The sequence below is a fragment of the Nanorana parkeri genome, unplaced genomic scaffold (genome assembly GCF_000935625.1).
Source record: "Nanorana parkeri isolate BGI_ZX_2015 unplaced genomic scaffold, ASM93562v1 scaffold242, whole genome shotgun sequence".
Taxonomy (NCBI): domain Eukaryota; kingdom Metazoa; phylum Chordata; class Amphibia; order Anura; family Dicroglossidae; genus Nanorana; species Nanorana parkeri.
The window spans coordinates 729904-741229 of record NW_017306510.1 but is presented as its reverse complement, the minus strand read 5'-3'; the positions used below and the strand labels follow the sequence as shown (position 1 = coordinate 741229).

General features: G+C 41.7%; 1 protein-coding gene across 1 annotated transcript in view; it reads right to left on the bottom strand.

The window, feature by feature from the left end:
- The window catches only part of LOC108787088 (keratin, type I cuticular Ha6-like), a 13004-nt gene extending 5423 nt beyond the window's left edge, over positions 1 to 7581 (bottom strand). Inside the window, exons 1-2 of the mRNA XM_018556542.1 lie at positions 7300 to 7581; positions 4196 to 4278 (exon numbers count right to left, since the gene is read on the bottom strand). Of these exons, the coding sequence (XP_018412044.1) occupies positions 4196 to 4278; positions 7300 to 7581 (365 nt within the window). The remainder of the gene's footprint in view (positions 1 to 4195; positions 4279 to 7299) is intronic.
- Positions 7582 to 11326: the final 3745 nt, after the last annotated feature.

Below are 11326 nucleotides of genomic sequence, written 5' to 3'. Positions count from 1 at the left end.
ATCACGGCTGGCTCCGCCCAGCTGTCAGAAGCAGGCTGGCTCGGCCAGCTTCGGCTTTCAGCACGGCTCAGCCGAGCCGAGGCATATGCGTTGAATGACAACACTACAGTTATGCAAATGGTCACAGTATTATGACAAACTACAAAGGGGATAAAAATCCCAGTGAACTCAATGCATCTTTGTGTACAATTCAACACATTTTGTTCCTTCTATTCTGCTGGCGATGGACAACAGTGAAAAGCTTTGAGATAATGGGAGATGAGATTAAGTTTAGCACGGTTGCATGCTCTGCAATACCAACCTTCAATACAGTGGCATATGCAGTAAATATGAATAAAGAGCTGCCTTCTCAAAGCAGGAAGAATTCAAGGACTTATGAAGTGTGGTTCTACAAAAGGACAGTGAACAGTCAACGGATCTGGGACCTGACACCAGCTGGTAAAGCCTATGAGGACAGAAATTACTTCCATCTCCAGTCTAAAATTACTATCAAAACAACATTATTATCCATAAAGTCTGAGTACTAGACCTGGGGCTGTATATAAATGGGAGCAGTGATGGATAAGTGCCAGTTCCAGTTCTGATAGACAGTTGGGGGTACAATGTGGATACACAGGAAGCCACAAAGGCTTATATTTGTTTTCAAGAACTTCAACAACACTCAGTGTCAAACTTTGCCACAAAGTTCTTTACAGTGTCCAAGCATGATGGACTATCTAGTCTAGTGATGGACTAGTACTATGTGTCCCTCTCCCAGTTTAACTGCTGCTGTGCAGGGGGTGACTGGGGCATCAAGACAGATTATATTGCTTATGCTAGTTGTACATAAAATATACAGTATTTTCTTTTGTTAAGGAAGCATCCAACTGAAATAATTGATGTTTGCTCTTATCTGTCTGTAGCTCATCTTTGTGTGTGACCAATAAGCAATGTCAACGAAAATTTGATACTCACAGCATTAAAACACCAGTTTTATTTTTCACAGGCTGCTTTCACAAGTCAATCCTTTATATATAATAATTAGAATTTAGGCGTTACTGCTCTTGGATGACGCTCTGTCTCCCTGCATCCTAGGACTTATGTAACCCTATACATTTCCATTTTGTCCAATGGGATATCATGTGCCAGCTCCTGGAAGAAGGCCATTATGGAACCCTTGATATATTTTCTATTATCTCAAGTAATCCACATAGAATGGCAATGCTTCTCTGGGCTTTGTTTTCACAGAGATATCACGGAGATAGTTCCTTCTTGCATTACTCTATTTATTTTTCATAACGCTTGTGTGTGGCAGTGATATTATCTACACAGACTTTTGGGTAGGATGTGTAGAAGCCTAGATCTTTGATCTAGTGTAAGGGTCAAGTTGTGAGTTTTGGGGAAGCTTTGCAGTATCCCTGGGTTTGTGCTCTACACTTGCTTAATTTAGTTGAATAGTATTTGATATTCATAAAGGAGCTCTAAGAAGATAGTCAACACAAGGTTCTGGCTCCATCTTAGTTCTCATATAGAGGATATTTGTTCTGGTGCTAGTGTCTTCTTGTATTTGGTCTGTTTATCCATACATATACTCCCTCACTTGATTGAGGATCTGTGAATGGAGAGACTATATTTCTCCCATCCATGTTCCTGTATGTCTGTATCGAAGTATGGACATTGACAGGAGGAAGACTGCAGTAGCCAGAGCATTGCACCCATAATCCACTGATCACCGTTGCAACAGAATAACAAATGCACACTTCTTCATAAAAGAAAAAATTTGCATTTATTTTTTTATTCTTCTAAAAGGTGGAATTTCCATTGAAAGATGAGCTCCAGCCAAACAGCTTCATACACAGTTGAAATACAGCAGTTTCTTCTGTCCATTTTCAAACAGAGTCAAGCGAATAAGCGAATATATGTAAAAAAAAAATAAAAAAAAAAATTAGTAGTACGGTAGTAGTAGTAGTAGTAGTAGTAGTAGTAGTAGTAGTAATAGCATGGGTACTAAATAATATCCAAGGGAAGTTTTGTTTCATGTGCTTCCTGTTGCTTTTACATGTATTTAATGCAGTAAATTAATTCCAGACTTCCAGTCTTCAGAATTCCCACTACCTAACTCCTTAATTACAGTTTATATCACCCAGTAGTGGCAGCGTGTTTCCATAACAGGTATGAAGAACAACATAAACAGAAACTGATAAGCTTTCTGGACAAAGTTGTTTTGTTCCATAGAGACTATAAGAGATTATAAAACAGCTGATACCTTTTTATTATGTTATAAATTAATTCGGCAGAAAATACATATTTAGATAACATTGTACAGTATTGATTCCAATATTAGTGCTGGAAATTATTTGAATAACAAGCTTGTTCTCCACCATTAAAAGAGTTGATGAAACTTTCCTTTGCAAAACCATACTATGCATAGGATATACATGATCACGGCATGGTTCAGCAAGGATAGGGCCATGGCCAGGGTGTCAGTGAATACTTTTAGGTTTTAAGGGTTCAACAAATATCTCATCCTCCCTCAGTCTCTTACTTTTGGTTTAGGACAGACAGGCCTGGTAACATACCCATGGGATGCCCTAGATTGTCTAGACCATGGCAACCAGTCAGTCATTTTCTAACCCAACAAGGGCTGATTTCTTAATGGTGACAAAGGTGGAATAAACCAGCGCAATGTGGGTCAGCATGACTGATCATAATCTCAATCAGTGGTGCATTTGGCAGGATGACAATGCAAGAGTACAGTTTGAAGCAGTGGCGGATCCAGGGGGGGGGAATGGGACAATTGCCCCCCCTCCCCCAAGATAGTGCCGCTCCCTGCCTCTCCCTGCCTCTCCCAATCACGGTACTAGTGACCAACAGCTGTCACTGTCACAGACTATACTGAAGTTCCTTATAAAAAAAAAAAAAACGGCACGGTACTTGTAGTTTACTGTTTTTTTGCACGGAACCGCAGTAAACTCTGTGACAGTGACAGCTGTATGTAGTGGTGGCTGTGCGGGGATGTACAGGCGGCTGTGTAAATGCCTGTCACCTGTTAGGAATGTTTAGCCTGGCGGAGCCTGTACAGACTCTGCAGGCACCACAAGGCAACCCCATCTCCCATATGCAGAAGCATAATGCTCAGGAACCAGTACACTGTTTTTTTCATTAGTCCTTCACAGCTCAACCTCTCCACCCTAATGTCCTGCCCACAACCCTGCCCACCTCTTTCCAGTGCTCGAAAATGTCTCACATCTGCACAAAAGGCATAACTTTAAACATGTTAATCACAGGGGACTAATGTAAATGACATGCTGACATCACAGCAATCCCACAGTGGCATCATTCCTGCATCTGTATCTGATAGAGCAAAAATATGTTCCTGGCTAGAAGGTTTTGGTGGATAAAGCCCATGTGATACTTTGTTTTTATCACTAGGGCACACCGCTTAAAGCAGAACTCCAGGATTTTTTTCTGTATCCCTTGCAGTGGGGCTACCCCCCACACTGCAATGGTTAACTCAGTGGTGTTACAACAGGGTGCAGCCCACACCATGTGACACCATTGGAGGGGGTGACATCAAAATGACTGACAGTCATTTTGGTGTCAATCTCTCTAACAAGTTGGGCATGCGGTCATGGACTAAGAACCCAACAGTTGCATGAGAAAGGAGGGGACTCAGAGGCATACTTTATCCCGCCGGGTGAACATCCCCTCTTCTCTTCTTCACCAAGATGGCTGCTGTCAGGTAAGCGTGTGATAATGTCCTAGTGGGGTGTCACCCAGTGACCGCTCCAGGTGACAGCGCGCCTCATACAGATACTCATCCAAAGCTCCAAGCCGGCTCCTTCTTAAACTGATCCCTGGAATGTCTCTACCCCTCCTCTGCAGCGGTCTATGGTCCAGTAAATCATGACGACTATACATTGTGCATAGACGTGAGGAAGATTCTAATGTTCTGCGGAGGAGGTGACAGCTGGCTGGCTTGGAGCTTTGGGTGAGTATATCTTTGTTATTTTAGGACATAGGCACAAACAAGCACTTAACCCTTCCAGGTGGGGGGGGGGGTAGCACCCCAGCAGGGGTTAAAAAAACATTCCAGAAGTTCTCCTTTCAGTCAGTTTTGAATTTTCCTGATTGCCAAACTGCACTTCTGATTCTACATGTTTCAGATTTCCCAGATTTCGTTTTGTGGAGGAATTGTAACTTAATATTTCCTTACTTGGTTTGAAGGTCGTCTCCTGCAAGACGGGCGTTGTCTATGTGCAGAAAAACTCGATTGTTTTTTATTCTGGCATCCAATATCTGAAAATGTTTGCAAAATTAAAGATTAAGAAAGAAGAAAACATCTATCATCAAGACAAGCATTACCACTAACACTAGTACAAACACAAATGCACATGTGGCGTGGTATATTTGTTTATTTATTAGGTATATGAATATGTTTTTGACAGTAACCATTTAAATTTCCTAATAAAAAAAACTGGGGTGGTTTCCCAACAATCATTCCCTGCATATATATTCCTATAAGTTGTTTATGAAAATGTCAACTTTTTACTTAAAATTCAACAGAAAAGCTTTCCCTTCAGCTTTAGATGCTCCTCCTACTTACTGGCATTGTCCCTGTGTCTACTGAAGGTATTCAATGTTTGAGAACAAAAAGGATGATGACTTAAAGGGAAAGCCCCCTTAAAAATGTTTTTTTAAAATTAAAACATTGTAAATAAAGAATACATGTAAATTGTTGGTTTACATAACGCCCCCAGAAATGTCATTTCCTACTTCTCTGATTGGCTGACTGATTTTGACAGACGTCTGCACTAAGATACAAGTACAATTTTAGGCATCCTTTGCTATAGGAGTTTCATTTTTGGGGACAATGGTGCTCTACTCCCTAAGGGTTAATTACCGCTAAAGGGATGCAGACGCTGCAACTTTCCTCTTTTGAACACAGAAAGTCCACCAGCTGATTCTAATGAACTTGATCCTTCCATTCAGGACTAGTCTAGAAACCATGTTTTCTTCAAAACAGAACAGGTGCAGTAGGTATCTGCAACAAAGTTGGTAAAATCCTCCCAGTGTCCATTGATCACTCAGAGGGGATTGATTATTTTTTTATCAATCCCCTCTGATAACTCCAAAAGTGGAGTTATCTGTAAAAAATAAGTCAAGGCAACTGGATATTTCACAGATATGCCTTGACTTATTTTTTACAGATATACCATGACCTGGATGAATGAGAACCTTCACAGACAAAAGTGGAGTTACTCATTCAATTCTCAACTGTTGCTGTATGCACACCATGTTTACTATTGGAGCTGGTGATGTGAATGTTAGATGCTATCTGACGATTCTGAGATCATAAAGGTGCCCATACACTGCACGATTATCGTACGATAATTGTATGCGATCGTTTTTTCGTACGATAATCGAGCAGTGTGAACGGAGACGTGCGACCGTTTCTACTGTTCCGTCGCACGTCTTCTGTCGAACCAGCATGTTCGAAAACCAGCCGGGAATCGTGCGATTCTCGGCTGGTAAGAACGGTGCTCGGAAGACAAATGCCGAACGGGCCGGTGTGCGCACGCGCACACTGCCCGTTCAGCATTGCGGTCATCTGAAGCCCGCCCCTCAGGGGGGCGGGCTTGCGATGATCGAGAGTGCGATCTGCCTGTCCAAGATAGGCAGATCGTACGTTTTTTTAATCCCTGTACAACCATCGCAAGACTAAAGTCTTGCGATGGTTGTAGAGTGTATGGCCACCTTTAGAGTTTACTGCACAGGAATGAGATTTAATGCCATCAATGCGATTAGCAACTTTGATCCACCCTCAGGAGCAACACACAGCAAGGACCCTGGACCCCTGCTTCAATATCCCACTTGCAAAACAGGTAATTTTGGATGTATATATAAAGTATACAGGGCCTCTGTGAAAGACCAATTTTTGGGTTCTCTATGCAAATACTGGCTAATAAAAACGCTTATTTAGTGTGTATCATTTGACAGCTTGATAGCAGTATCTAGTTCTACGTGACAGTGGGAAGGGTTACAACACTCATGTGACCAACATCTTATATAAATAGGCTCTTAAGTCCCAGAGGGCCTTAATGCAGTTGAACAGTCTGCCCAAATGGTATGTCCCCCCTGAAAGCATTTATTTCCAGAGCATCCTAAGCTTGCTTGATCATGCTCTAACCTATTGGCCAGTGTACATGGCCAGCATACTGACTTGGCAACAGGGAGGAAAAGGAAGATGAGAAGGGACATGCCAGAGTACAAGCATTTTAAGCTCTGGATGGAAGGAGACAAACTGCTGTGGCATTATGAAATTTACCAAGTTTAAAGATGGTACGTGTACTATTATTTCATTGTCAGGACTATATACACTTGCACTGTAGAGGGATTCACTGGAAATCTAGGAAATTTCAGGTTTCAGGTATGTTATTTACCTGGGTCAGTGCCTAGTTTGTCAACCTACATAGACCTTAAGCTGGCCATATGCTACTATCTGATTGAATTATCTCTGCACAATCTTCTTTGCATTTAGCAACTTCATATTGGACGGTCCTACCTAAACAAGCCATTCCATGTATATTCAATCAGAAATAGGCCTAAACCTTGTAGTTGCCGGTAAAGCTATAGAAGATTGTACAATCAGACTGTCGTGTACAGCATGTCACAAGCCTGGTAGTTAAACCATTTGATAAAATTCTCTCATTAGCACAATTTATAAAATACTAATTATGCGCTCATTGTGCTCACTAATTTACTTGGCAGTTCACTGGTTAGTAAAATTGTTTTTCAGTAGTAAGTAGAAGTAATTCTGGATTTTGTTTCCACTAGACCTGTTTTTGTATGGAAATTAAATATTTTCCATTGAAAATCATGATCACATAAAAAAAAATTGCCACACACTGATGCTCTTAACATTCAATAAGAGTTTATTATTCCAGAGAACATGTCCATTGAGGGCATCAGAGGGGGTAGATACTGGACAGAGCTTCCATGTATATGTTGTCTGGGACAATTAAGTTTTACTGAATGCTGAGATCATCAACATGCAGCTGTTTTAATAAGATGTGGGTGTTGCATGAGGAGCATGGATGAGCTCCATCTGATACCTGCACCTGAGTGCCTGGACACCATAATCACAGCAAAAGTTTTGGAATGGTCACGTTTTCCTTTCATTTAATCTCATAATGTCTGATAATTGCTTTCTTCCTACATTTCTTTTAGTATTTGCATTTTGTGCATCCTGTAGAGAAAGAAAACTAGCTTCTACAAGGATATGTGACCACTGTGAAATAGTAATTATATAACTCCTACCTCTTTCTGAAGCTCCTCAATGACCTTCAAGTATTTGCTGTTGTCAGGTAGTTGTTGAGGCACATTTTTTTCATACCACACTTTGATCTTCCTTTCCAGTCGTTGGTTTTCCATCTCCAGTGATGCCACCTTCTCCAGGTAGGTCGCCAGTCGGTCATTTAAAACCATCATAGTCTCCTTTGTATTCATACTAAACAGTCCATCATTCTTCCCACTGCCATAACTTTCTAAACTATAGGTGCTGAAACCAGAACGATTTTCTGTACTTCCTGATCCGCACATCTTGTCAAGTGTTGTTCTTCGAAGCCTTGATCCACCATAAAAGCTGATGGACTCTGGAGAGCTCTTATTATTTACTAAAGACAAATGCCTATAAAGCGTTTTTGGTTCACCATCAAAAGAAGAAGTCCTCTTGAGAGATCCAGAAGTAGACCAAGCTTTTCTAAAATTGTAATTCATAATGAAGAGCTTGTTGTGGCTTAATAAACAAAGGGAGATGTTGTCTTTGTTAGTTTACTTTAGAAAAGGAGCAACACTATTTGTACTTCTTTTATAAGAACTCTTATGGGTGTCTCGGTGAGTTTTTATGGGAAGTTTACAGGCGTCTAGGCCTATGCCAGGCAAATCTTCAGCTTCATCAAAGGTATTTTAAGACTGATGGCTATTTTGTGTGTGAGTATGAACATCAGACAGAAAAAAATGCCACACCCTGTGAAACACTTTACTAAACATTAGTTTAGCACTGTGGACTGTAGACAAAAGTATAAATACAACATACACCTGCCAATTAAACCTGCAAATCATTAATATATGAGAAATCAGCAAGCTCAGGTAAAATGCAATTGTAAGGTTTACAGCTCCTAAGATGGCTCCTAATGTCTAAGCTATTACAGGCGATATTTTATCCATTATAATAAGCATCCTTACAGTCATTAATGGCTGTAGAGATTGGGTGACAGACATGGTCTAATGACCGCGGACTACAACAGATGCACATACAATGAAGGACAGGAGAGTAAAACCTGGTTCAGTTAAAACTTCAGTTTTAAAAATTCAGCTCCTAAACTGGTTATCTGAAAACAGACAGGTATTTTAGTGCGATATTGAGTGCAATAAAGAGGTTGCCATTGTTTTAGTTCTTCTGAAAATAATATTTTCCTGGCTCTTGCTCGTTTCTTTAACACTTAGTCTTTAACACTATAGCTGGCATGTCTAGCTTCACTTATAGCAGCCCCCCTTCCCTTTACTTGGTTGCTCCCTGGGCCTCATATGCAGTACTATAGTTTCTGGTGGCACAACAGACTGAGTTAGGGTAATGGAGTACATGTGGACTGATAGAGAAGCTGGTAGTGGTCAGAGCAAACAGCAGATGATAAGCGTAATCCAGTGACAATCTGAAGTCAAGGTAGGCAGCAATCAGAAAAGTAGTCAATTACCCAGACAAGGGGTCGTTAACAGGAGAATTCGAAGGCAAGCAGGGCAAGATGAGGGTACAGGAGCCAGGTGGCAAAACACTATTACAAGCCCAGAGCCCTGGGCTTGTGATTCTCAAACAGAGCACCACAGCTAATCAGTGGGGAGAAGGCTGTGCAGATGGAGCCAACCCGCTGCCTAGCAATGAGGATGCCTGCTGAGAGGAGTAACATGGCCAGCCAATAGCTTTGGAGGGGCGTTGCTGCCAGAGCCAGGGGTGTTGTCCCGAAACCATCAAAGCCCAGGCTGGGCAGGATAGATCAAATGGGCAGTGGGTGGAGGAGTATAAGCATGAGTGTATCTCACACCCCTGGAATGCTTTTTGGGACACTGGTCAAGAACAAGCATGCAGTTCAGAAAAGTCAGAGCTCCAAATCTGCATACTCTAGGACAGGGACTTAGGAAGTACAGAAGAAGGAGAGATCAGCAGTGGCAGGCTTCATCCTTCATATTATCAGTGATAATATGCACCAATATACAGCATTTGATATTATCAAATTAATGGATGCATTGTGGTGCTGATTTTTTTTCTGTTTGTATTTAGTGATGGGCTCGATGTTCTAGTCGAGCAACAATTCAACTCGAACATCAGCAGTTTGTGTATTCGGCAAACACACAAACTATCAGGGCATAGTGCCTTGTGAAGCCTTGATTGGGTAAAGCAATGCACCTGACCACAAGTCAGGTCCAATACTTCACCCAGTCACAGCACAGTGCACTCTGAGAGCCATGATTGGGCACAGTAATGATGACTTTGCCCAATCATGGCTCACACAGCTAAGTCCTGTCAGGTGCTGGACAAATGTAAACAGCTGGGCGGAGCTAGCTAGCTGTCACTGGTAGCTCCGCCTAATTGTTTATATTTTGCCGGCATCTGTCAGAATGCCATTCTGCAGAGGGGTCAGCGGGCATCTGGCTTTTTAAATTATTATTTCTATTTATTATGTTTTTTTATTTTGTTGAGTTGTCGCTGGATGTCATAATAGACCCTAGGATTACGTCGGTGGATCCATTTTTTTGTTTTTATCTTTTTTTAAAAATAAAAGACTTTAGACTTTAAAATATGTTTTTTGTTTTGTTTTCAATTGAAGGATTTTTACATCTGGTGTTTTTATTTACAATTTATTTTAACCCTTTAGTGAATGGGTAGGGGTACAAGTACCCCATACCCATTCATAAGGGGGGGCGCATCAAGGGGTACACTGATGTAAATAATCCCCCTTGTCCGCACCCCCACAACCAAAGCCCCAGAGCTTGTGGTGAGGAGGTCCTTGTCCCCGTCTGCACGGGGACATGGTGCTTTTCCAGGGGTTTCCCTGGAAAAGCACACTCCCAGTGCCGAGGGAATGTGGCCTGGTGTGGCGTGGGGGGGCGCTCACTCGTCCCCTATCTTTCCTGCCCTGCCAGGCCTGTGCTCGGATCAAGGGTCTGGTTGGGAATTTTAGGGAGCCCCACTTTTTATCCCCCCAATTTTTGGGGTTGGGGTTCCTCCCTAAAATTCCTACCAGACCTAAAGGGTCTGGTATGATTTTTGTTGGGAACATCAATCTTTTTTTTATTTAAATGGGGTCCCTCCTAACTTTTCTACCAGACCTAAAGGGTCTGGTATTGTTTGGGAGGGGGATCCGCACGCTCTTTTTTTATTTCTTTATAAATGTCACTTTTTGCTGCAGCAGGTTCTATACATCCTACAGATGTGCCACTTTACAGGCAGGTTAAGTGGATCCCCCAAGCACAATATTTAAAGCATTTATTTTTATTGTTACCCTTTAAGCAATGTTAAAATTACTGCTCTTTTAAAAACAGTTTTTTTAAAGTGTTTTTTTCTTTGTTTCATGTCGCCTAGGGCAGTACCCGAATCCCCATAACCTTTTTATGGCCAATAACTTGCATATAAACCATCAAAATGGGGACATTGGATTTTTCGAGTTCTGGTCCCATAGACTTTCATTGAGTTCGAAGTTCAAACTTTTCCATGTTCTAAAGTTCCAACTCGAATTGAGCTCGGGTGTGTTCAGCCCATCACTATTTGTATTCAGTTGGGAAGATTTCCCTTCAATTCTTGTTCCAGAAATAAAAAAAAAGTAAAAAGGGAATGCCCTTAAACAAATGTCCCCATTGCAACTTTTCCCCTCATCTTCTTTTACTGTGACAATTTTGGATTTCCCATCACTTTCTGCACCAGGCAATGTTCACTGGGATTAACAAAGAGGAGGAATTATCCCAATGAGTAAACAGCTTAAAAAAACTTTACACAAGTTTTAACCCTTCCAGGTATCTCAGGGTCCCTAACCCTCGTATCCTCTCCAGCTTTCCTGGCTGTGTCACTTGTGCTCACACACGCAGCAGAGTCTGCCTGTGGTCGTGTGCCTCCTGCATACCCACAACTCTCCTCTGAGCACTGGGCTGGATTCCTAATGACATGAAAATTTTTTAGAGAGTTTTTATAACTTCTCCTGACTCTTGGGCTCCGCCCCATCTGCCTCTTCACACCTCCACACCGTCATCGGAAGCCGACAGTCTGAGGACACAGACTCGCCGGACTAATAGGAGC